Source organism: Mustela erminea, chromosome 12, assembly GCF_009829155.1.
Source record: "Mustela erminea isolate mMusErm1 chromosome 12, mMusErm1.Pri, whole genome shotgun sequence".
Taxonomy (NCBI): domain Eukaryota; kingdom Metazoa; phylum Chordata; class Mammalia; order Carnivora; family Mustelidae; genus Mustela; species Mustela erminea.
In genome coordinates this window covers 7693809-7718590 of record NC_045625.1, presented here as the reverse complement: position 1 = coordinate 7718590, position 24782 = coordinate 7693809, and the positions used below count along the sequence as shown (strand labels likewise).

The window sequence follows — 24782 nt, the reverse complement described above, 5'->3', positions numbered from 1 at the left end:
GCCAGCAGGGAGACCTTGAGGCCACCTTAAGGAGCCTGGCCCCCATCTTGAGTGTTAAGGGCTGGATCATGACTTTCGAATTCCAGGGCTTTAGGTTTTAATTTCCTTTCATCCCCATCCTACGAGATTGTTCTGCACGGAGCACAGTGTCCCGGTGACTTGGAGGCCACCCAGGCAACAACAGCTCCGCAGAGGTCCCCAGAAACACAGGCTCCGGCCCAGGTTTCAGGCGGCCTCGTCAGTCAGGAAGGACGCTACTGCCCCCTGGCGGTGACTGGGACGCGGTTGTGGAGGGAAATCCCACTTCTCCAGGGCCTGGGGAAAGGGAGGACAGGGAGGGGTCCAGGGGTCCCACTCCTCCCCCAGACCTTCCGTCTCAGTCACCACCACCCCTCACCCCAATGCCCAGTCCACTCGTCATATAGGAGACTAGAGCAGTTTTTTAAAACTTTTTTTTGGAAATAATTTCAAGCTTTCAGAAAATTTGCAAGAATGAAAAGAGTAGAAATGGCACACTTGTACACCCTTTGCTCAGATAAATCTATAGTTTCATATGCACCCATATATACACACTCATTTGCATGCATATTGTAAGAATGTATAGATATAAACACATAACAGGGGATTACACATGTATGTGTGTTATTTGTGATAACATTCACACATGCATGTGTATGTATATAACTTGTCCTGAATTATTTAAACATAAACTCTACCCATCATGGTTCTTTATACCTAAACACTCCAGTGTGTATTTCCTAAGCTCAGGGATATTCTCCTACATAACAATACAGTTAGCAGCTTTGGTGGAATTAATGTTGATTCAATACATACACACATACATTAATTAATTAATTAATTAGAACAATTTTATTTATTTATTTGACAGAGAGAGAGGGAACATGAGCAGGGGGAGTGGGAGAGAGAGAAGCAGGTTTCCTGCTGAGCAGGGGCCCAATGCAGGGCTTGATCCCAGGACCCTGGGATCATGACCTGAGCCAAAGGCAGATGCTTAATGATTGAGGCCCCCAGGCGACTGATCCTTTAAAAACCATGAATTACGGGGCACCTAGGTGGCTCAGTTGGTTAATCGACTGCCTTTGGCTCAGGTTATGATCCTGGAGTCCCAGGACTGAGTCCTGCATGGGGCTCCCTGCTCAGCAGGGAGTCTGCTTTTCCCTCTGACCCTCCCCCCTCTCATGCTCTCTCTCTCTCTCTCAAATAAACAAAAAAGAAAACAAAAACATGAATTACATCTCATCACTTTCCTGCTGAAATCCCTCCAACGACTTTCCATTGCTCTTGGAACTAAAATCCAAGCTCTTTATCACAGCCAAGTGTGTGACATGGCCCCGCACCTTAGAGCCTCCCTTGCTCTTCCTTGTTTGCTATGTTCCAGCCACACCAATTGGTCTGTTTCATAAATGTGCCTAAGTTAACCCGACCCCAGGACCTTTGCACTTCCTGTTTCCGTCTCCCAATATCCACACGGTAGATTCCTTAGATTCAAGTCTCATCTCAAATGCTCCGACTTCGGAGAGGCTGCCTGGCAACACAGATTCTTTATCCCTCCACCCTGCTTTGGTTTTTCGTGACACTTTTTATTATGTAAAATTATACTGTTTATTACACTGTTATTGCCCATCCTCCTCATCAGAGTGAACACCACACGGGGGCAGGAATTTTTTTTTTTAATATTTATTTATTTATTTATTTATTTGACAGAGAGATCACAAGTAGACAGAGAGGCAGGCAGAGAGAGAGAGAGAGAGAGAAGCAGACTCCCTGCTGAGCAGAGAGCCTGACGCGGGACTCGATCCCAGGACCCCGAGATCATGACCTGAGCCGAAGGCAGCGGCTTAACCCACTGAGCCACCCAGGCGCCCCGGGGGCAGGAATTTTTAACCGTTGTCTTCAATACTGGATCTCCCACCCCTAAAACAGGTTCTATCACATAGCAGGCATGCACCAATTTTGCTGAATGACAAGGACGACAAATAATGATTACAAGAATCAGCTCTGAGTCAGGCAGACCTCAGACTGAATCAGTGTTCTGTCACTTACCAGTTGTGGAACCTCAAGTAAAGACTATTCATCTCTGCGCCTTGGTTTCCTCAATTGAACATGAAGATAAAAGTGGTACCTCTCACCACAAGGTACCCTTGATCTGATGAGCTAATGCTTGTAGACTATTGCTGGGCACATAGAAGTGCTTAATAACTTGTTATTTGTGCTTCAGACATAGGTGAAGCAGCTGGTTTGGATGAGAAATAGGACAGAACCCATCTAGACTCTTCTTCCCGTGATCCTAGATGCAATCCTTCTTCTCTTGGCCATTTAAATCTCTTGTAACACTTCACTGCATTTTCTGGATGCCTCTTTTTTTTTTTTTTTAAAGATTTTATTTATCCATTTGACAGACAGAGATCACAAGTAGGCAGAGAGAGAGGGGGAAGCAGGCTCCTCACCGAGCAGAGAGCCTGATGCGGGGCTCGAATCCAGGACCCTGGGATCACGACCCGAGCCGAAGGCAGAGGCTTAACCTACTGAGCCACCCAGGTGCCCCTTCTGGATGCCTCTTTACTTGATAACTGCCTACGGGCAGAGACCCTCTTCTGTCTACTTAACACAGCATTTGGCTTAGAGAAGCTAGGATAGAAAAAGGAAGGGAGGGAGGAAGAGAAGCGGGGTGGGAGGGGTTTTACTTGTGTTCTTACAAAAGAAAGGAGAGTCTCTGATGAGATGCCAGTGCTGGGTTGGGGGAGGGAATGAGAATAGGAATAAAGATTCCAGGTTTTAGGAGTATAAGGTAATGGGAATGGGAAACAAGTGAGGTATTATTCTAGGGTGCAAAAATTTAAGGGTGGGGGGGGAGATGCCAAAAATCTCAGTAATCAACATAAATAATTGTTTAATGAAGTATTTTTTAAAGATTTTATTTCTATTTATTTATTTTTTTAAAAATATTTTATTTATTTGTCAGACAGACAGAGAGAGAGCGAGCCCAAGCAGGGGAGTGGCAGGCAGAGCAGGCAGTGGGAGAAGCAGGCTCCCTGGTGAGCAGGGAGCTAGAGGATCCCAGAACCCCAGGGTCATGACGTAAGCTGAAGGCAGTCACTTCAATGAGCCACCCAGGTTTCCCTAAGATTTCATTATTTTAAGATTTATTTATTTTAGAGTGCCTGGGTGGCTCAGTCATTAAGTGGCTGCCTTCAGCTCAGGTCATGATCCCAGGGTCCTGGGATTGAGCCCCACATCGGGCACTCTGCTTGGCAGGAAGCCTACTTCTCCTTCTCCCACTGCTTATGTTCCCTCTCTCACTGTCTCTCTCTCTGTCAAATAAATAAAGTCTTTTAAAAAAGAAAGATTTTGGGGCACCTGGGTGGCTCAGTGGGTTAAGCCTCTGCCTTCGGCTCAGGTCATGATCTCAGGGTCCTGGGATTGAGCCCCGCATTGGGCTCTCTGCTCAGCGGGGAGCCTGCTTCCCCCTCTCTCTCTGCCTGCTTGTGATCTCTCTCTGTCAAATAAATAAATAAAATCTTTAAAAGAAAGAAAGAAAGAAAGAAAGAAAGAAAGAAAGAAAGAAAGAAAGATTTATTTATTTTAGACAGAGAGAGAAGTGGGGGGAGGGGAGAGGGAGAGAGTCCTCTAGCAGACTCCCTGCTGAGCACAGAGGCCTGATGTGGGCTTGAGTTCACGACCTTGAGATCATGACCTAAACCAAAACGAAGAGCCAGACGCTTAACCAACTGAGCCACCCAGGCGTCCCTAATGAAGTATTTTAAATTAAAAATTAATGCCCCAAATTCCATGATGAGCAAAATATCAAACATTTAAATAAAACCCGGTCCTGAGGCAAGAGGAAAAGTACCAATCCCATTACCCTACTCCTGGCCCTCTGGGCCCTGCTGTTCCTCCCATCCACCTGCAGGTGGTAGGGTCAACATAGTTTTAGAAAAATACTCTTTGGGGCGCCTGGGTGGCTCAGTGGGTTAAGCCTCTACCTTCGGCTGGGGTCATGATCTCGGGATCCTCGGATCAAGCCCCACAACGGGCTCTCTGCTCAGCGGGGAGCCTGCTTCTCCCTCTCTCTCTGCCTGCCTCTGTCTACTTGTGATCTCTTTCTCTCTGTCAAATAAATAAATAAAATATTTTTTTAATAAAAGGAAAAATACTCTTTGCTTGGCTTTTGCTTTCTGGATCTGTGGAACCAGTGCTTGAAGTCCATGCTGACCTGGTTGGATGCGCATTCTATGAGCTTACTTCTGGGGACCTCCGTTTTCCTATCTGTAAAGGGCTAGGAGCTCAAATTTCATTTCTGGCTCCTACGTCTCAGCCCTGGGTTCTCCTTCACCCTTACTCTTCTTGCCATTTGGAATGTCATTGTTTTCAATGTAGAACCCAGTTGTGGTCTCTCTTTATCTTTCTCTGGTTGATTGAACTCTCAACTATAAGAATCCCACAATTTTCCCAAAGGGCAGAGGCTTCACTGTACAGACCATTATAGCCTTTCCAGTGTGTACAACATGGTACAGGAGCTCAGGCAATGTTTAAATAACATGTTTTTCTGCTTAGAAAGTTATTTGTGTTTTCTCCTCTTTATTTATGTAATACATGGACTATGTTCCTAGTGATGAGACCTCTTATTCTCGAGGGTGGGGGTTGGGACCCCAAAGTGGAAATGATCTACAATTTTCTTTTCTTCTGCTTCTTTTGTTTGTTTGTTTTCTAAAGATTTTATTTATTTAAAGTAAGAGAGAGAGAGCAGGAGCAGGGGAGAGGGGCAGAGGAAGACGGAGAGGGAGAAGGAGACTCCCTGCTGAGCAGGGAGCCAGATACAGGGTTCAATCCCAGGACCCTGAGATCAAGACCAGAGCTAAAGGCAGATGCCCAACTGACTGAGCCACCCAGGTACCCCTCTTTTTTTTTTTTTAATGGTGTTTTAGTACTAAGGTAATGTTAGTAAAATGGGTTATGAACTCTCCGTATTTTTCCTGAGGTCTAGAATAGTTTATATAACCTAAGAATAATCTGATCTTTAAAGATTTTACTTATTTATTTGAGATAGAGATAGTGAGAGAGAACACGAGAGGGGAGAAGATCAGAGGGAGAAGCCCGCTCCCCATGGAGCTGGGAGCCTGATGCGGGACTTGATCCGGGGACTCCAGGATCATGATCTGAGCCAAAAGCAGTTGCCTAACCCAACTGAGTCACCCAGAACCCAAGAATAATCTGATCTTTAAAGGCTAGATAAAACTGTTGCAAAACCATCAGGGCCTGGTGCCTTTTCCTACCTCTAATTTTTATTAAAAATTTCAACTCTCGGGACTCCTGGGTTGCTCAGTTGGTTAAACACCTGCCTTTGGGGAAAAAAAAAAAGAAGCCATCTGCCTTTGGCTCAGGTCATGATCCCATCATCCTGGGATTGGCCCCACACTGGGCTCCCTGCTTATCAGGGAGCCCGCTTCTCCCTCTGCCTGCAGGTCCTCCTGCTTGTGCTCTGTCAAATAAATAAAATCTTTTTAAAAAAATTTTTAATCTATGGAAAAGTTGGGCACTCTTCACCTAGATTCACCAATTGTTAACATTTTGTCACATTTGTGCGCATTCTCTCTCTCTCTCTCTCTCACACACACACACACACACACACACACTCATGTTCTACTTTGTTCTGTATCAACTTAGCTGGACCAGGTTTCCTAGAATTCTCTCCCCTGTGGGTTGGCCACAGAATCCATTTGCTCAAGGTTTAGAAGGAGCAGCCATTTTTTATGCTCTGAGGTTTGCAGGAAGGCCTCAGGCTCTTGCTGAAGCTGGCACGTGGCTGTCGCTGCTCTGTTAACATACCTTGTCCATTCTGGGGACCCTGGGCTTGTAGCCTCCCTGGTTCCTGCCAGGCCTTCTCCTTTGACTAGTCTGAGTACTGGGATCAGGTAGGTGTGCAGCATGGCAAAGGACACCAGCTCGCCCGCCGGTCACCTGCGTCATTGAGGCTGAAGAGGGTGAGAGACAGATGTGGGGTCTACTGTGTCCTTGCCCTCACGCACGTCACTGCCATCTCTCCAGCCACCAACAGGTATAGAGGCCTTGCACAGTCTGTCCCCCCAGCACCCACACTGTGCGAAATCCATTATTCCGCATCACTCAGAGTGGCCCTGCTCTTCTACACACACACACACACACACACACACACACACACACACCCTACATTTAAATTTTTTTTGCTCAACTATGAACATGAAACACTATGCCTTAGCATGTTTTAAAAAAATATATCTCCTAAGAGTTAAGACATTTTTCTAGGTAAACAAAATCCCATTATCCCAGCAAGAAAATTCCACTATCCATCCAGCAGGAACTGGATTCAATAATAGCACATGGTCTGTATTCAGATTTTTTGGTCCGATAACGTCTTTATAGCTGCTTTTTTTTTTTTTCAACTCCAGAATCTAATCAAGAAGCTTCCAATGCATTTGGTTGTCATATTTCTTTAAATTTTTAAAAATATTTATTCATTTATTTTAGAGAGGGGGAAGGGCATAGGGAGAAGGAGAGAATCCGAAGCAGACTCCATGCTGAGCATAGAGCCCAACTTGGGGCTTGATCTCACACCCCTGAGATCATGACCCAAGCTGAAACCTGACTTAACTGACTGAGCCAACCAGTGCCCCAATATTTATTTATTTTTTTTAAAGATTTTATTCATTTACTTGACAGACAGAGATCACAAGTAGGCAGAGAGGCAGGCAGAGAGAGAGGAGGAAGCAGGCTCCCCGCTGAGCAGAGAGCCCGATGCAGGACTTGATCCCAGGACTCTGAGATCATGACCTGAGCCAAAGACAGAGGCATAACCCACTGAACCACCCAGGTGCCCCTTAATTTTTGAATCGAGAACAGTTCTGTCTCTTTTTCCTTCTCTTGCCTGACATTGATTTTTTTTTAAAAGATTTTATTTATTTGCTAAAGAGACAGAGAGAGAGAGCACAAGCAGGGGGAGCAGCAGGTAGAAGGAGAGGGAGAAGGAGGCTCCCCGCTGAGCTTGCTTTCTTCAGACTTACCTTTAGTTAAGATTTCTCTCATTTTATTTGTCTCTTCCAACGGATCTTTTTTCTTTTCAAACAAATTTTATTTATTCTCTTAGTATGTTTTTCCCATCTCATTAATGTTCACTTTCATCTTATTTTTCTCTCTCCTTTTACTCATTTTTTCTAATTTCTCAAGTTGAGTCCTTGATTCTTTTACTTTGAGTCTTTTATAAGTAAGAGCATTTAAGATTTTATTTATTTATTTGACAGAGAGAGACACAGTGAGAGAGGGAACACAAGCAGGGTGGGAGAGGGAGAGAGCCTGATTCAGGGGTTCGATCCCAGGACCCTGGGATCATGACCTGAGCGGGAAGGCAGATGTTTAACAACTGAGCCACTCAGGTGCCCCAATAAAAGCTTTTCAGACTAACGTGCATGCTAACGTGCATCTGAGTACAACTTTAACTGTGTCCCACGGGGTTTAGCATAAAGAATTCTTTTTATTTCCTTTTTGAGATTTTTTTCTTTTAAAGATTTTATTTATTTATTTGACAGATGGAGATCACAAGCAGGCAGAGAAGCAGGCAGAGAGAGAGGAGGAAGCAGGCTCCCTGCTGAGCAGAAAGCCCGATGTGGGGACTTGATCCCAGGACCCTGGGATCATGACCTGAGCCGAAGGCAGAGGCTTTAACCCACTGAGCCACCCAGGTGCCCCCCTTTTTGAGATATTTTTAATAATAGAGGTATACTGTCTTACTTGTGTAATAAAAAGTGAAGGGAAAAAAAAATACACGTAGTCCAACGACATCTTTCCAGGATTTCTCTGCTGCAGTCAGAGGGGAAAACGCAGGATTCAGGAATGGTGATGGGCACGGGGGTAGCAGAGGATGTGGAGATGGGCGCTCTTTCAGCATGAGCTTCAGAAGTTGGGTCAGCAGTAGGGGGGTGGGAAGCTAGATATGGGTCTGGTAGTAAATCTGTAGATGGCAAGAGATTCATCTTCAGAGTAAAATAGGTGTGTCTGTTTGTTTGTTTAAGCAAAGAAAACACCAAGGGTGGGGGCGGGGGAGAAAGCAAGCCATAACCCATAGTGCAGAATGTAAAGCTCTGTCTCTTCCTTCATGAGGCCCCATCAGAGGGAAGGTTGGGGGTGTCAGGGACTATTTGTAGCCTTGCAGTGGATCCGGGCAGAGAACTACTTATAGATATGCTCAGACAGCTCTTGGGTGGTCGTGTTTTTGGCATGGGAGGCGGCAGGCATTTTTAGGCTTAGGGTAGGTTGTTGAAGAAAACAGATGGCTTCGGTTGTTGGCGATCCATTCAACAAAATAATGACTATTGTTGTTTTGTATATGAAACATCTGCTCAAACAGCTCCTCCTGCATACAGGGTGTGGCTGTGATGTGTTTGAGGGGCTTATCAACAGCTAGGGGAAGGGTCGCTGCCTAGAAGGAAGAGAGGGAGGGAGTAGGGGGTCAAGAAGACCCTACCAGGAACCCCACATGGGGATGCCCCAAAGGTCTGGGCAGTAAGCCCTGAGCTTGTGGACAATCAGACTCAGGACCCCCAAACCTGCCTCACCTGCTTGCCCAGTGACAGGTCCCCAAAACCCCTCCCGGGTGTCTAGTTGGTAAGGAGGGGAGCCAGGTCCCCCAGAGGGACCCCCTTGGCTACCTGCTTCCTGACTCATAAGACAGCAGGAGGCACCCAATGTGACTCTAGACAAGGAGCCCAGGGCCCAGGTTATGCATCAATGGGAGGGAAGGAATCGGATACCCAGAGGGAAAAAGTTCAGGGCCTGGGCCATTCCACAAGGCAGAGTGGAGAGTCATGCTGGGTCTGAAGCAGAGTGGGGAGGGCTCTGGGCCCTGACTCTCTGTGGGGTAAGGTGGCAAGGCGGCTGCTGTCAGGGAGAGGGGTGAGTGGGGAGAAGCGGAGGTGGAAAGACAGTAGACAAAGAGGGGAGGGGGGGGAGGAGGGGCGTGGAGAGGAGGCAGGAAGCTGGAGGGCCGGGAAAGACAGCCTGTGTTTAATCTGAGCTGGGGGGGGCGGGCATCCCTGCTTTTTTTAGTCTATGAGAGATTTTCAGGGTCTGCTTTCGAAGGCACTGGTGGTGGGGGGGTGGCGTGTGACGAGAGCCCCAGGGTGCCCTGTTGTGAGCTGGAGCTGGGGTTAAGGTATTGCTAGGTAACACTCGAGCTTTTCCGGGTAGAGCAGCCATCCTCCCTCTACCTCTTCAGGTAGACTCCCGAAGCTTCGACAATATGGGGGGTGGGGGTGGGCTCTGTTTAAGAAAGACAAAACACAATTACAAAAATGAAACGAGGTATGGAGCCTTGAAAGGGGCCCAGCTTCACAGAACCTCCAGTGTGCTCAGAACCTTCTCTGGTTTCTCCTGCTTCGTCCTGTGTAACCTAAGGCCCACCCCTTCCCACCGGGGAGGTGGGAGCAGGTGTTGCCAAGAGCATGGACTTGGGGAGATCAGACAAACCTGGGCTGCCATTCCAGCTAAGTCACTTCCTGTGTGACCCACACAAATCACTTCATTCTTTTTTTTTTTTTTTTTTAAGATTTTATTTATTTATTTGACAGAGGGAGAGAGAGTACAAGTAGGGGGAATGGCAGAAGGAGAGGGAGGAGCAGGCTCCCCGTGGAGCAGGGAGCCCCATGCAGGGCTCGATCCCAAGACCCTGGGATCGTGAGCCAAAGGCAGCTGCTCAACCGACTGAGCCACCCAGGCGCCCCAAGTCACTTCATTCTTAAAATCTCCATTTTCTCATCTGTAAAATGGGCAAGATAATATTTCTCTCCCCGGGAGCACTGTAAGGATTAAACAAAATAATAACCTGCAGAGCAGTTAGCACAGCACCTGACATATCACAAGCACTCGGTAAATAGTAGGCCTGAAATGCCATAAGCAATTGGTTTACATTGGATTATATTTGTTTATTGGTTTTTATTGGTTTATATTGAATTATAATAATCAACCAAAATGATTCCATTTCACTTCAAATGGCACTTGCTCCAGGAAGCCCTGTTTTAAAAAAAAATTGAAGTAGAACATGGGGTGCCTTCTAGTTGGAAGAACGTGTGACTCTTGATCTTGGGTCGTGAGTTCAAGTCCCACACTGAGTGGAGATTACTTAAAAAAAAAAAAAATCTTTACAAATTGAAGTGGGGTGCCTGGGTGGCTCAGTTAGTTGGGTGTCCGACTCTTTGATTTCTGCTCAGGTCATGATCTCAGGGTCGTGGGTTCGAACCCTGCATTGGGCTCCATGCTCAGTGTGGAGTCTGCTTGTCCCTCTCCCTCCCCCTAGCTTGTACGTGCTCTCTCTCAAATAAATAAATAAAATTTTTCTAAAAATCCTTTAAAAAAATAGGGGTACCTGGGGTGGCTCAGTGGGTTAAGCCTCTGCCTTCAGCTCAGGTCATGATCTCAAGGTCCTGGGATGGAGCCCCACATCGGGCTCTCTGCTCAGTGGGGAGTCTGCTTCCCTCCTCTCTCTCTGCCTACCTGTGATCTCTCTCTCTGTCAAATAAATAAATCTTTAAAAATCCTTTAAAAAAATAAAAACTGAAGTATAACATATATCCAACAAAACACACAATTAAGCGAACAGCCTGGTGAAATCTTACACAAATATGCACCCTCGTGACCACCACCCAGATCAAGACATAAGACCCAGAACATTCCCAGAGCCCCAGGGGCCCTCTCGGTTCTCTTCCCAGTCAATGTCCTTGCCCTCCATTCCCATACAATAGTCATTATCCTGAGCTCTATCATCACGGAGTGGATGGTTCTTGAAGCTTTACATGCATGGAATCAGTTCTCCTTCTGTGTCTGGCTCAAAGAAGCTCCAAAATCTGGAGGTGCAAGAGAACTGTGTGATTAAGAGTTCGGGCTTTGGGCTCAGATATGCCTGCTTCAGCCAAGAATTGGCTGTGCGCCCCAGGATGTGCTGAGTCCCAGGCTCTGCATCTGTAAAGCATGTAAATCATCATACCCACTTGGCTGTCTCTCGAGGGAGATTAGATGAGATATTGTGCTTGAAGCATTTGGTAAACAAGGGCACCCAGGAAGGGGAAGGTGCTATTTTGATTCACCTCAACTATGTCCATTCCCTGCTGTGCCCACCCCAGAAGAATCCCAGAGACTCCACAGTTCTGACCTGAACTATGGCCCTAGCCTCCCTTGGTGCCTTCCCCTCTGCTCCAGCCTCCTCTGGGCTGCTAAATGGGCTGTGCCAACATGGCCACAGATGGGTTACTGGGCCCTCTTCATCCATGCTGCTGGCTCTGTTTAGGATACGCCCCAACACCCTCACCCCCTTTTCCCACGCAAACTCCTGAGCCTCAGTGTCAACTTTGCCTTTCCCAAAATTCCTTCCAGATCCCTGGCTGGACTGGGTGCCCCTCATCAGGCCTTGCTGGCTCCCTGTTCCTGGCCTGCCTCACCCCTGAGGTGTTTGTCTACAAACTCACCCTGGAGTGCTCAGCCCCTGGCAGAGGGCCCAGCGCACCACAGACACCTGATGAATATGTATTAAATGTTAAATGGATAAATAAATAAATGTCACTTCCATACTTGAAAACCACAGAGCACTGCGTTCCCATATCCACCCTCGCCTCGCACATGGCACGGTGGGGATCCTGGCCCTTTCTCTTGTTGGCTATAAGCACTTGGGCTTCCTCATCTATAAAACGGGGAGAATGATAGTAAAGAACTCATAGGTGGCCATTACGGTGAAATGGATCAGTACATGTAAAGAGCTTGGAATAGTGATTGACACATAGCATGTCCCACACATGCTTCTGTTGACCTTGAGGTCTTCCTCCTTCTCCTGCTCCTTCTCATCGCTATTCTGCTGGGGGAGGGGCAGTCACCGGGCTCTGCAGACGGAGGGCAGGGACCTGGCCTCAGAATTGCTCCTTTTCCTTACATGTCCTTTGTTTATTCTGCCCTACCCTTCCCTCCCACCTTCTGAAGTACCTGATCCCAATGACTCCTGCGCTTCCTCCAAGGTTCTGTGGCTGCGTCCGGTCTCTTTTTGTGAAGAATCATGTTTCCACCTCCTCTTCTCTATGCAATCATTAACCCTCAGCCACATGCTGTTCATCTTCCAGAGTTCTGTCATTATCTCTCATCTCCCATTCCCTCTTTTCTCTGTTGTGTCCTTTTATTTATTTATTTATTTTGCAATTTTTTTTTAAGTAGGCTCCATGCCCAACGTAGGGTTCAAACTCATGTCCTTGAGATCAAGAGTCCCATGTTCTACTGACTGAGCCATTCAGATGCCCCTGTTCTTTGTGTCCTTATAGATTTAAACTTTTTACGATTCCCCTGCTATTACTTTAGCCGGGTTTCAGGTGGAGAAGGATTCCATGTTATATAACCAGATCTGTTTTTCTATCAACAAACACAATTCTGAAGCAAAACTAACTGATCTTTTTTAGGGGGGAGGGGGCACATGGGAATTGGCTTTATTGATTTGATGTGGTTTTAAATTTTTTATTTTTATTTCTTTTACTTTTTAGTTTTTTTTGTTTTTTTTAAGATTTTGTTTTTAAAAAAGAGAGGTTCCCCCCTATTCAAAAAAGTGCTTTGATCCTGATCTGCGGTTCACCTCTCTGTCCTGCTAGTCCATCTTCGTGCACCCACTGGCTCCCTTGTACTTTTCTGGCCATTTCCTTCCTGCCTCCTTCTGGTGTCCCCTCCTTCTGCTCAGCCTTTTTTTTTTTTTTTTTTTTTTCTAAGATTTTATTTATTTATTTGACAGAGAGAAATCACAAGTAGACGGAGAGGCAGGCAGAGAGAGAGAGAGGGAAGCAGGCTCCCTGCTGAGCAGAGAGCCCAATGCGGGACTCGATCCCAGGACCCTGAGATCATGACCTGAGCCGAAGGCAGCAGCTTAACCCACTGAGCCACCCAGGCGCCCCTCTGCTCAGCTTTAAATTGAGTGTTTCCCCATGTCCTTCACACAACCAACCCTAAGCACCTGGGTCATCGCAGTCACTATTGCTGGTGTCATCTATAGCCTATATGTGCTGACAAGGACACCGGATCTGGCTTCTGGCTTTTTTTTTTTTTTTAATTTTAGAGATTAAATGACCTGAGCCAAAAGCAGAGGCTTAACCAACTGAGCCACCCAGTCATCCCTGGCTTCTGACTTTTGAGCTCATCTTCAAGGGCTTCTCGTTGAAGCCCAGCCTGCTTGTCCCTCCCCTTTAAAATGCAAAACGAGGCACGCCTGGGAGGCTAAGTTAGTTAAGTGTCCGCTGGCTCAGGCCTTGATCTCACTCCCAGTTGTGAGTTTAACCCCGTTTTGGGACTCACTCTGGGCATGGAGCCCACTTAGAAAATAATAGGAAAATAAAATAAATAAAGTGCAAAACTATCTCCTGCCTTTCCCCAGGCCTACTCCTGATGACCCTACCATTTTTGTCACAGCACTTACGCACTATGTAATTTTTTAACTTGTGTTTTTCCCTCTAGGATGTCAGCTTCATAACCAATGAGAAATACTTTTTCCTATTCACTGCTGCCTCTCCAGTGTCTGGGATGCTGTCTGGTGCGTTGTAGGTGCTCAGTAAATATTGCTGCATTGGTGACCACCACCACACTTGGCTTATGCCAGAGGTGCCAAGCATGGCAGTCTCTGTGTCTGTCATTTTTTCTCTAGCGTCTCAGACCAAAAGAAATACCTATCGGCTTTGTTTAGTAAGTAGTTAGGACCAAACAACCTGTCCGTACAACTTAATAGCCATTTGAAAAAATAAGGGGAGCCTGGCTGGCTCAATCAGGAGAGTGTGTAGCTCTTGATCTCAGGGTCATGAGTTTGAGCCCCACACTGGGTGTAGCGATGACTTAAATAAATAAATGAATCTTTAAAAAAAAAAGGAGGGGTGCCTGGGTGGCTCAGTGGGTTAAGCCTCTGCCTTTGGCTTGGGTCATGATCTCAGGGTCCTGGATGGAGCCCCTCATCGGGCTCTCTGCTCAGCGGGGAGCCTGTCCCCCCCCCCCCCGCCTATTTGTGATCTCTCTCTCTCTGTCAAATAAATAAAATCTTAAAAAAAAGGAAAGAAAAATAATACCTATAAGTTGAAAGAAAAGATATTTTAAAATAATTCTTTTTTTTTTTTTTAAGATTTTTATATATTTAAACAGAGAAAGACACAGCAAGAGCAAGAACACAGGCAGGGGGAGTGGGAGTGGGAGAGAGAGAAGCAGGCTTCCCACTGAGTGGGGAGCCAGATGTGGGGCTCTATCCCAGGACCCTAGGATCATGATCTGAGCCAAAGGCAAATGCCCAACGACTGACTGAGCTACCCAGGCGCCCTGATATTTTAAAATAATTCTTGGGACGCCTGGGTGGCTCAGTTGGTTAAGCAGCTGCCTTCGGCTCAGGTCATGATCCCAGCGTCCTGGGATCGAGTCCCACATCGGGTTCCTTGTTCAGCAGGGAGCCTGCTTCTCCCTCTGCCTCTGCCTGCCATTCTGTCTGCCTGTGCTTGCTCTCTCCCCCCCCCCCCCCCGATAAATAAATAAAATCTTAAAAAAAAAAAAATTCTTAAGTAACCACCATTGCTTACTAATGGTATATATGCATCTTCTCAGACCTTGGAATCACACCAGGCATTGACTCTCTCATTTCCTGTTCCACATTGATTTGCATGATTTATTTGCTTCTTGTCATATCAATTGATGAAAACTTAGCTTTAGAAAGATATAATGTCACAGAAAGGAATGTAGGAACGTCTGACGTTTGAAATTGTGAACTAATCCCAGCTACCAGTTTTCAGTGTCCAACAGATGATATCATTGTTCCTCTTCAAAATTTAAAATATTTTACTATGCTCTTGTTAATTCGCTGTGGCACCTCAGGGTACCTTAGCATACAGTTTAGGAACCATGGGTCTATGCTTTCTTTCTTTTTTTTTTTTTTTAAGATTTTATTTATTGGGGCGCCTGGGTGGCTCAGTGGGTTAAAGCCTCTGCCTTCAGCTCAGGTCATGATCCCAGGGTCCTGGGATCGAGTCCCGCATCAGGCTCTCTGCTCAGCGGGGAGCCTGCTTCCCTCTATCTCTCTGCCTGCCTCTCTGCGTACTTGTGATCTCTGTCTGTCAAATAAATGAATGGAATCTTAAAAAAAAAAAAAAAGATTTTATTTATTTATTTGACAGAGAGAGCCAGAGAGCACAAGCTCGGGGGTGGGGGTTGGGGGTGGTGGAGGTGGGGGATGGCACAGGGTGAGGAAAAAGCAGGCTCCCCACTGAGCACAGAAGCAGTTGCAGAACTCCATCCCAGCTCCCCACCTCAAGATCATGCCTACACTGGAGGCAGATGCTTAACCGACTGAGCCACCCAGACACCTCTATGCTCTTTTTTTGATTGATTTGATCTCTCTCTTCTCAGCTTCTGGGCTCAGCTCAACAGCTACTTCTTCCATGAATCTTTCTAGCCAAACTGGCCAGAAGCAAAACACGTCTAAACAAAACTATTTACCCAGTTGGAATGAAAATTGCTTCCTCTGGGTTCTTATAACAATTTAATGTAAAGTATAAAAGACACAAATTGTTCTCTGGTATCTACAGTGCAAAAACACCATATTTCTTTATTTTTCTAAATCAAATAAAACCAGCTTTAAGGGGACGCCTGGATAGCTTGGTCGGTTGAGTGTCTGCTTTCAGCTTGGGTTGTGATCCTGGGGTCCTGGGATCGAACCCCTCCTCAGGCTCCTTGCCTTGTAGGGAGTCCACTCCTTCCTCTCCCTCTGCCTGCTTCTCCCCCTGCTTGTGCTCACTCTCACTCTGTCTCTGTCAAATAATAAAAATCTTTAAAAAACAAACAAAACAAATCCAGTTTTAAGCCCATACTGGCTAAGGTCACAGGGACTTCTAGTATCTGGCACTTGGGGATAGCTCTTTCCTTATTCCTGGGATTTTCACAGTCCAGGCAAATCGGAACTGCCCACATCAGCTGTCTGCAGAGGCTTCCACTACAGTGTTCACTAGTCCATTTGAAAGTGGCTCGCCCTACTCTCTGCCCCAGAGCCAGGCTGAGCAAAGGGACTCTGTCCTGGTTCTCAAGGCTGAGTGGGAAATGTTTTGGTGGTTGATGCCAGGCATTCACACTCCCATTATGCCTGTCCAGAGCCCTGCCCACAATGGGGCTCTGTGGGAGTGGGGTAAAAGTCAGGGCCTCTCTGGAAACCTGCTGAATGGGGAAATCCAAATTTTCCCTTTGGTCCCCCAGAGTTCTGCATCCAGGTGCCTTGAAGGCTGGATGCAGCCCTCAGATGTGTTTTGTTTGACCAATGGCGGGGTTACTAAAAAAATATTTTTGGGCGCCTGGGTGGCTCAGTGGGTTAAAGCCTCTGCTTTCCGCTCGGGTCATGATCCCAGGGTCCTGGGATCGAGCCCCGCATCGGGCTCTCTGCTCCGCGGAGAGCCTGCTTCCTCCTCTCTCTCTGCCTGCCTCCTGCCCACTTGTGATCTCTGTCTGTCAAATAAATAAATAAAATATTTTAAAAAATTATTTTTAGTCCATAGCAATACTTAACCATTGGGAGAGGTCACAATTCTTACCATCGAGATCCTCGGCTGCTGCATGGAAAACAGTTTCCATGATTGGAACTGAGTAAGGACTGCCCCTCTGGGCAAGGCATGTAGTCTGCTGTTGACCACATCTGTGGTTGTTACTCACCACCCCATGGCCTCTACAGTCCTTTGAACTTGAGACCCTGGCCTAGACTTTGAAAACAAAGCCTTCCGAATATCATATTCTGACCTCAAATACAAAAATCTGTTAACTCACTTTTGGGGGCAAGGATGTTCCAAACTCAAGGACTCCAGGCCCAGCAGCTCTTTGTAGGTTTGGGGACTGTGGGTGGCTGTGATGGAGACAATTACTTTGTCATTCTCTGCCAAGAACCTACAGCAGCAATAAAGGCAGGACACAGCATCATGTTATTTTTAATGGTGTTAATAGCTAATCCTTACTAGGTACCCAGTACTAGGTAAATAATCTTATAAATACTATCTTGTTGAATTCTTTAGAAACTGCTTCTAAAAGAATGTAGCGGAATCTAAAGGTCCAGTGGCCATGGGAAGAGGTGGAGGTGAACATGGAAACATGCAGTTGATGATGCGGCTTTAAAGCGCAGGAGTTAGGTGCAAGCCCGAGACTGTGGGAGAAGGTGTGCAGGGGACCCAAGCCAGTGGGTCCACTGTGTCAGGTTTGGTGGCAACAACTACTATACCGGTTGCTTCTGTCTCAACTTGGTCAGCCCCACTGCCGACTCTGGCTCGTCTGTCCCTCTCTCCCCTCTCTTGGTCCCTCTACGCTGCTCACCGCCCTTACGCTCAGACCTCCAGTTTCTCCCTGCTTCGCTCTGCATCCATCCCCCACCCGCCTCCACCTGCCTGTCTCCAGGAGGTGCACCCGCCCAGCTACAACCGAGCTCCCCGCCGTCACATGACCGGTGCGTAAATCGCAGAACTCTTCTTACCCCCAGCAGCTGGTCCGCACCAGGGCTCTGCAGAGGCTGCAGGCCGCGCATGCGCAGCTGCAAACGCACCTGCCCGGCAGCGGACCAGCCCAGCGCATCCTGCGGCCACAGCCCCGCCCCGCGCTCTGGCTGGGCTGGGCGCGGGGCAGAGGGCTCGCCTATAAGGATTCCCAGGACGTACAGGTTCTGGTTGTTGATATGCTCCGAGCTAGCAATCCACACAGCCAGACCTCTCTGAAGAGAGGGTCAGGGCACTGGGGCTGCGCCTGGGCGTGGATGTGCTCCCCTGGGCATCAGAAAGTCAGAGCGCGAGTCCCGGGTCTGCGCTTAGAGCCATGTGACCTTGGGCAAGTGACTTGACCTCCCTGCGCACCAGGAAAATTAAATAATAATAGCATTGACCTCTTGGGGCTGTAGTGAGAATTCAATGAAAATTCATGAGGGCCCCTTGCCTGGTGGCTGGGGTGTATCAAACGTGTATGCAAATAAAGAATACAGAGTAAAGGGTGATAGGCGTGATGACGGGGCGGGGGGGGGGGGGGGCGGGGAGGCTTTTACCTGACCTTGTAGGTCATCTCGCAGTCTCCTCTGAGGCCAGGAAGCTCTATTGTCCTTGTTCCACAGATGTGGAAGCCAAAGCTCAGAGATGTCAGGAGGTCTCAAGCCAGTCTTGGATTCCACATCCAGGAGGATTCCAATCCGCCACTCCAGAGTCAGGGGTTCTGGGGTGAGTTCACAGTCTGTCACCCCACTTGCTTTTTCAACCATTCTATTTAGAATAACACCCGTTCTGATTTTTGCCCTCCGTAGTGAACATCTCAGGTACACATCCACAGGAAAAGATTTCTTTTTTTGTCCTCCCCTCTGCAGAAAATAACAAGCTGCTATATTTTATTAGCCTGTGACCTTTGAGGAAGTCCCCACACAGATTCCAGGTTACCAAAATGTCCTAGAGCCTTGCAGTGAGGCCTACCCCTGGGGTCTTCCCTCTCTATCCTGCCCCTCAGACTCCCCTCCAGCCACACTGGCCCTCTCTGTTCCTGGAAAAGCCAAATTCCTGGCACTTGGTCTTGGCATTTTCTGTATATCTGCCTTTTCCTGTTTGTATATCTGACACTCTCCCAGGCTCTCTTGCTACCTTTTACTCATCTCAGGAAGCCTGCCCTGACTGTACTTCCCCAGGTCCACTGGGTCAAGTGCTCTGTTACTCTCACAGCCCCTGTCCTGCTTCAGCACTTATTAGCACAGTCACTCAATGCTGTCTGACTCCTTGATTCTTGCTGCCTTCTCAGCCAGAATACTGGCTCCTTGAGGACAGTCTTGGCTGGCTAAGGGGTGGAGCATGCAGCATGACAAGTTCCCTCACATTTACAAATTATCTTCTCCTTTCCCAAATGCACCCTGAGAGGATCAATACCTTCCTTGGGTAAAAGGCAGAACCCAGACATGAAATGATAGACATGTGAAGCCACGTGAAAGTTCTGTTGGTGTGGATTGGGGTGGGGACAAGAAGATGGTCAAATCTTCCTGCCCTGGTGCTGGTAGCTGAACTGGCACATGTGAACTCTCATGCTGGTTCTGCCATTCCTTACTGTGTGTGACCTTTGGAAAGCCCTCCTACGGGCCTCAGCTGCTTTAACTGTTTGGTGTAAAATAATGATTCAGAATTCAGATTCTGGAACTGGATCTTTCCTTTGTTACTTACTAACAAAGCTCTTAGCCTCTCCGAATCTCAATTTTTAGAAATATTTTATTTATTTATTTGACAGAGAGAGAGAGATCACAAGTAGGCAGATGGGGTGGGGTGGGGCGGAAGCAGGCTCCCCGCTGAGCGGAGGGACCGATGAGGGGCTTGATCCCAGGGCCCTGAGATCATGACCTGAGCCAAAGGCAGAGGCTTAACCCACGGAGCCACGCAGGTGTCCCTCTCAATTTTTAAAAAAATCTGTAAATATTATTACATTTCTTAATAATATTAAGAAAAGAGGACTTAGCTCACAGAGTTATTCTAAAAATTTAATGCGTATTCACTGATTTTATGACTTCTAGCTCTCCTGTCTTTTCTGATTTTTTAATGGTCTCCACTTATTTGCTTTTCTTTGAAGCCAGAGGTAAGTTCTGTGCCATATTTCAAAAGGAACCTCCCCCATCAATAAAGAAAGTCCATCAAAGGGGTAACCCCTGGGTGGCTCAGTGGGTTAAGCGGCTGCCTTCAGCTCAGGTCATGATCCCAGGGCATGGGATCCTGCTTCCCTCTCCCTCTGCCTGTCACACCCTCTGCTTGTGTTCTCTCTTTCTCTCCTTCTGTCTAATAAATAAATAAAATGTTAAAAAAAAAAAAAAGTCCACCAAAAACTGACTCGGGACCACTTTGGTAATGTGGACTCCTGTAAGGAGATGCTGAGACCCGAGTTGTCCTACAGCATATTCCTATCAGAGTTGGGTCTTGGAAATTTCTAGCCTTTTGAGTGCCCAGATTCTCCAATCGAGTCTGCCTAGTACAGGGTTGTAGCTCCAATGCCCAGAATAGTAGCTTGCATACAGTAGTGGGAGACCACTCAATATTTGCTAATGAATGTTACACAGTCTGAGAGGAACTCTAGTGCTCAATTCTCTGAGCCTCGGGTATTTTTTTTGCATCTGAAAATGGAGATTAAAAACAATTCTTAATTACTGTGAGGATTTAATGAGATGATGCAGTAAAGCGCTTAGCGTGGAGCCTGGCCCGTAAGAGCTCAGTGAACGGTGTGTATGTGGATCCAGGTACCCAGGCAGAGATGATGTCGATAAACCTCCAGTTGTTTTGTGGTGAGGAGTCTCTGAGTTCCTTGTGCGGGCAGGCGAAAAATGGAGGATTCCCAGAAACGGGAAAGACAGGACATAACGTGGTTTCAGGAAGAGGGAGCTTGTCACTAGCCTGTGGCCAGGTGCAGAGGCGGGCGGAGGGGACTTTAGGACCCTGCGCCCCCGGAGCGCGCGACTGGCAGGGTGCGCGCGGCGCGTGAGGTGAGGGGGAGGGCGCGGCTTTCGCGCCAGCCAGGGACCGCCTCGCGTCCAGCCGCATCTCGGAGGGCGGGGCCGAGCTCCCGGGCCGCAGTGCGATTGGCGGAGGCGGGCGGGTGACGCTGACGGCTGGCACAAGGCCCCGCCCCTGGCCGGCCCCGCCCGCGCGCGCGCGCCGGCAGGTCGGCAGCCTCGCTCTGGCTCGCGCCGCGCCTCCGCGGCGAGTCCGCGCGTCAGTCGAGCCCGAGCGCGGCTGCGGAGCGGAGGGCTGCGGCCGGCAGAGCGCGCCGACCCGGGGAGGTAGTCGTGTCCGCGGGTGTCGCCTGAGGAGACTGGGAGCCCGGAGACTCGCGCAGCGCGATGGCTCCCATTGGCCTCAAAGCCGTGGTCGGAGAGAGTAAGTGGAGTCGGGGTCCTCCCGCGGGCGCGGGCTGCCCGGCAGGAGAGGGGCGCCGTACCTGCCCGCGGCGCCCCGGCCTCCGCGCTGGCTGCTCGCCCCGCCCGGCCGGGGGCTCGGGGCTGGGAGGGTCCCGTTATTCCGGCGCCGCCCTCTTCGCAGGGAAGTCCCTCCCGGCCTCCTGCGGCCGGCGCCCGCTTCCCTGCTTCCCCCGCTCTCCCCGTCCCGCATTCCTCCCCCTGCATCCCACCCCGTCCCTCTTCACCCCCTCCTCCTTCACCCATCTCTCCCCTGCATCCCCATCCCGCTCTTCCCTCCTGACCATCCCATCGCTCTCTCCTCACCTCCATTTCTCTCCCCCTCACCCCATCCCCCTTCACGCCATTCCTTCTTCCTCCCCCTTCACGAACCCCAGCACCCATCCCTCCCTTCCACCTCGCCTTTATCCCCCGCAGCCCATTACCCTCCCCTTCTGCACTCCTCACCCTCCCGTGCACCCCCATTCTTCATTCCCATCACCTTCTCCCCCTTCCCCTCTCCCCTTCCTTGCCTTCTTTATTCCCCGAGCTCCCTGATTCCGTTCCGTTTTCTGCCTCCAGTCCCTCCCTCTTTCCCACTCTGCTTGGTGAATCGTGACGAGCGAGATCGCGGCCCGCGCCGCCACCCCCACCCCCTCCGGGAGCCCGAGCCGCGGTCCCCGGCTGCGGAGACCCACCTGGGAGCCGCTCGGCGCGCACCGGCAGCGACGCGCCGCTCGCCCAGCCCGGGCCGCTGCTGGTCGCTGGGGAGGAGCAGCCTGTTTTTCCAAAGGCTTGGCTCTGCTGAGCCGAGGCCGCCTCTCTCCTCCTCCCGTTCCGGGGTCGTGGCTGCAAGGGCGGGGTCTTATCTGGGTCCCGAACCCTCTTAAATCACTCGGGAGGAGGCGGAAAGCTTTGGCGTGCGGCGGCAGGAGCGGCCCTGCCCCTGCCCAGCACCGCAGTCTGCAGTCTCCCTGTTGGCAGGACTCAACCCCGGCTTGGCTGGACGTTCCGGGCAGTCCAAACCGCGGCTGCAGGGAGGAAATGGTTGTTGATGCGTTTGGATGAAAGGCTCAGCGTAAATGGATTTTTAAAAAAAAATGGATGGTGATGAGTGTCGGCTGCAGTGGAGTGAGGGCTGCTGGTGATAATATTTGGAAACGGCGTCCTCGGTGCTAAGGAAGATTGATGATAGGTGTGGACACCTAGTGCCTCTTAAATATTTTGTCGATTTCTTTTATTTAAAAAAAAAACGTGCAAGGATTTCTTTGGCTTTTGCTGCCTCTTTCGGATTTTGGAAAAAATTAAAACTGGGCTTCTCTCTGCAGGAGAGGATAAGAAAGGAAATAGAATAAAAGTGGTGGAAATGACCGTTTCCTTTTTGGTGATTCTATTATTATAGCGCTCTTTCATCAAACGTTTTTAGCTGTGTAGCTTTCCTTTTGAGCATCACAACTGTTTTCCTTTCCCGGGTTTTCTGTTGACATATAGGAAATATTCCCACTTGTACAACGTTTCCTGAATTATTGCATCAGATGAGCATTGTCATAAAAATGAAGCCCAAACAAGCAAGTTTTAAAAAGTGCCCACCATAACACCTGCCTTCCTCATGCAGTAAAGTTTCTGAATCATTTACCTTCTATTTTCTTAGAATCAGGGCGTTTAGGGCTGGAAGGACCCATGAGGGATCCTCTAATGTCATTTTACCTGTGGGAAAGAAATGGAGGCTTGTAGCAGTTAAATGACTTGCCAAAATCAGTGTTAATTAATTTTTTAAAACCTGATGTCCATTTCCTTGCAACATTAGTAAAAAAATAACTTCATTATTCTATATACACCATTTCCTTCCAGTAGTCTTTTTAAAGGGTTTCGAAATATGGAATGTTGTGTTACATGTTACATTCTTTCAGATATTATATTTGAATATTGTGCTTTTAAAATGAAAACCTTAAGTGTTATAGAAATAAGTTTTTGCATCCCTTTGCCAGCACCCCTGTTGAAGTGTTAGCTCTTTAATGCCCTCCTCCCCTGCCTTTTTAGAAGCCATCATAAGGGGTTAAAAAAAATGCAAAACAGTTAAAATTTATTTTCTGAAATAAAGCAAGACCACTGCATATGGAAAGCAAATCAGTTTTACATAAAATTGGTGAATGTGTAAACAGCATCTGTTCTGATAACGTTTGAGTTATATATAAATTTTTGGAAAAAATATTATTGCAATTCCTTGTCAGTGACACAGGTTAATTTTGGCTCCTAATTCTGGACAGGGTTTCTAGTTATTCCTTTGTATCTCTAAAAATAAAAGTAAAATAAAGAATTTTTTAACCAACACGCACCAGTTTAAATGCCCTCTATGCAGCCTGGTCTTCCCAACCTAAATCAACACCTGATAGTCACTGTTGATTGTATTTCCTCATTTTATTTTCTTTGTAGCACTTCAAATTAACTGAAACGATCTTGTTCAGGTTTGTTTTGTTTTTTGTAGTTGTTTTTGTTTCTGTTTGTTTTTTGTCGTTCTTTCTTTCTTTTTTTTTTTTTTTTTGTTATTTCTTTGATGGATTCATCCACTTGAATGAGAATAAGGTCTTTATGTGGTATGTTCACCACTGTACTCCTTGCTAAGAACAGTGTCTGATTCTGTCAGCCATCGGTAAATACTTACTGAATGTCAATGAATGAAGCATACAATGGAAAGGAAGATAAATTAGTTTTTGGCTACTTCTCACATTTTTCTGAGCAGACTTTTATAGTGACAGTAGGTACCGACACAACAGAATTCGAGGAGGTAGGCCACCTTTAAGCTATTCATCCAGCAATGTTTGTCCACAACCTGCTAGGAACTATGGGAGACTAAGATGTGGGACACTCATGCTGTTGTGATAGACGCAGACAATCCTGGGGAGCTTCCTGTGTTACTTCCAAGTTTTTCCTGTCTCCCGCCCCCCCACCGCTTCCCCCACACTGGATAAACTCAGTGTATTGTATGTCTTTTTGTTGTTAGTCTTGCCCAACTAGACCAGAAGTTCCTTCAGGGGAGAGCAGAACCTTGTCTTATCCTTTTGTCTATCCTTAGTATGTGAATTAGTGCTTGGGACTCAGTAGTAGTTGAATGAGTGACTTAATCTTTACATATAGCAATTCAGAGAATGGGTTCTTGAAATTAGACTACCTGGGATAAAATTCTGATTCACCACGTACTGGCCACGTGACTTTGGCAAATAAGGGAATCTTTTTGTGCCTGTTTCTTAACTATGATATGAGTAATGATAGCAGCTACCTTGAGGGGTTCTATGAGGGTTATAAGAGATAGCGTATCACTTAGCACTGTTCTTAGCATACAGTAAATTCAGTAAATATTATCATCATGAAAAGGTCCACGAAAAGGGTTAGTAAGTGTTTAGAGGATTTTGAGCACAAGATAGACTAGTTTATCTGTCCTGTGGGGCCAGAGTTTGGTGGGAGAAAGGAGTTTCAGATAAATTTCCTGAAACGGGCACATGGGTGGCTCAGTCGGTTAAGTGTCTGCCTTTGGCTCAGATGATTCGGGGTCCTGGGATTGAACCCTGGCATCTGCAGCATTGGGTGTCCCTGCTCAGTGGGGAGCCTGCTTCTCCCTCTCCCTCTGCTCCTCCTCCCTCCCTGTTTGTGCTCTCTCTCTCCAATAAATAAATAAATACATTCTTTTAAAATATTTTTCTTTCTTTCTTTCTTTTTTTTTTTTTAAGAATTTATTTATTTATTTGACAGAGAGAGACACAGTAAGAGAAGGAACACAAGCGGGGGGTGGGGTGGGAAAGGGAGAAACAGGCTTCCCATTGAGTAGGGAGCCTGA

General features: G+C 47.6%; 1 protein-coding gene and 1 long non-coding RNA gene across 5 annotated transcripts in view; one reads left to right on the top strand and one right to left on the bottom strand.

The window, feature by feature from the left end:
* Positions 1-7719: 7719 nt before the first annotated feature.
* LOC116570193 lies at positions 7720-22017 on the bottom strand. Of its 2 annotated transcripts, none has more exons than XR_004277312.1 (4): positions 21649-22017; positions 18092-18255; positions 16840-16956; positions 7720-9309 (listed from the first exon to the last, which is right to left on the bottom strand). It is a non-coding gene; the product is annotated as an uncharacterized LOC116570193 (long non-coding RNA). The 2 variants fall into 2 exon arrangements; XR_004277313.1 differs by having other exon boundaries at positions 18097-18255.
* STXBP1 (syntaxin binding protein 1) overlaps positions 20691-24782 on the top strand; it is a 73035-nt gene continuing 68943 nt past the window's right edge. For 2 of the 3 annotated variants that reach the window (XM_032306936.1, XM_032306934.1), the window contains exon 1: positions 20691-20933. In XM_032306936.1, coding sequence (XP_032162827.1) covers positions 20897-20933 — 37 coding nt within the window. In that variant the 5' untranslated portion in view covers positions 20691-20896. The remainder of the gene's footprint in view (positions 20934-24782) is intronic. The other variant, XM_032306935.1, reaches the window with a different exon arrangement.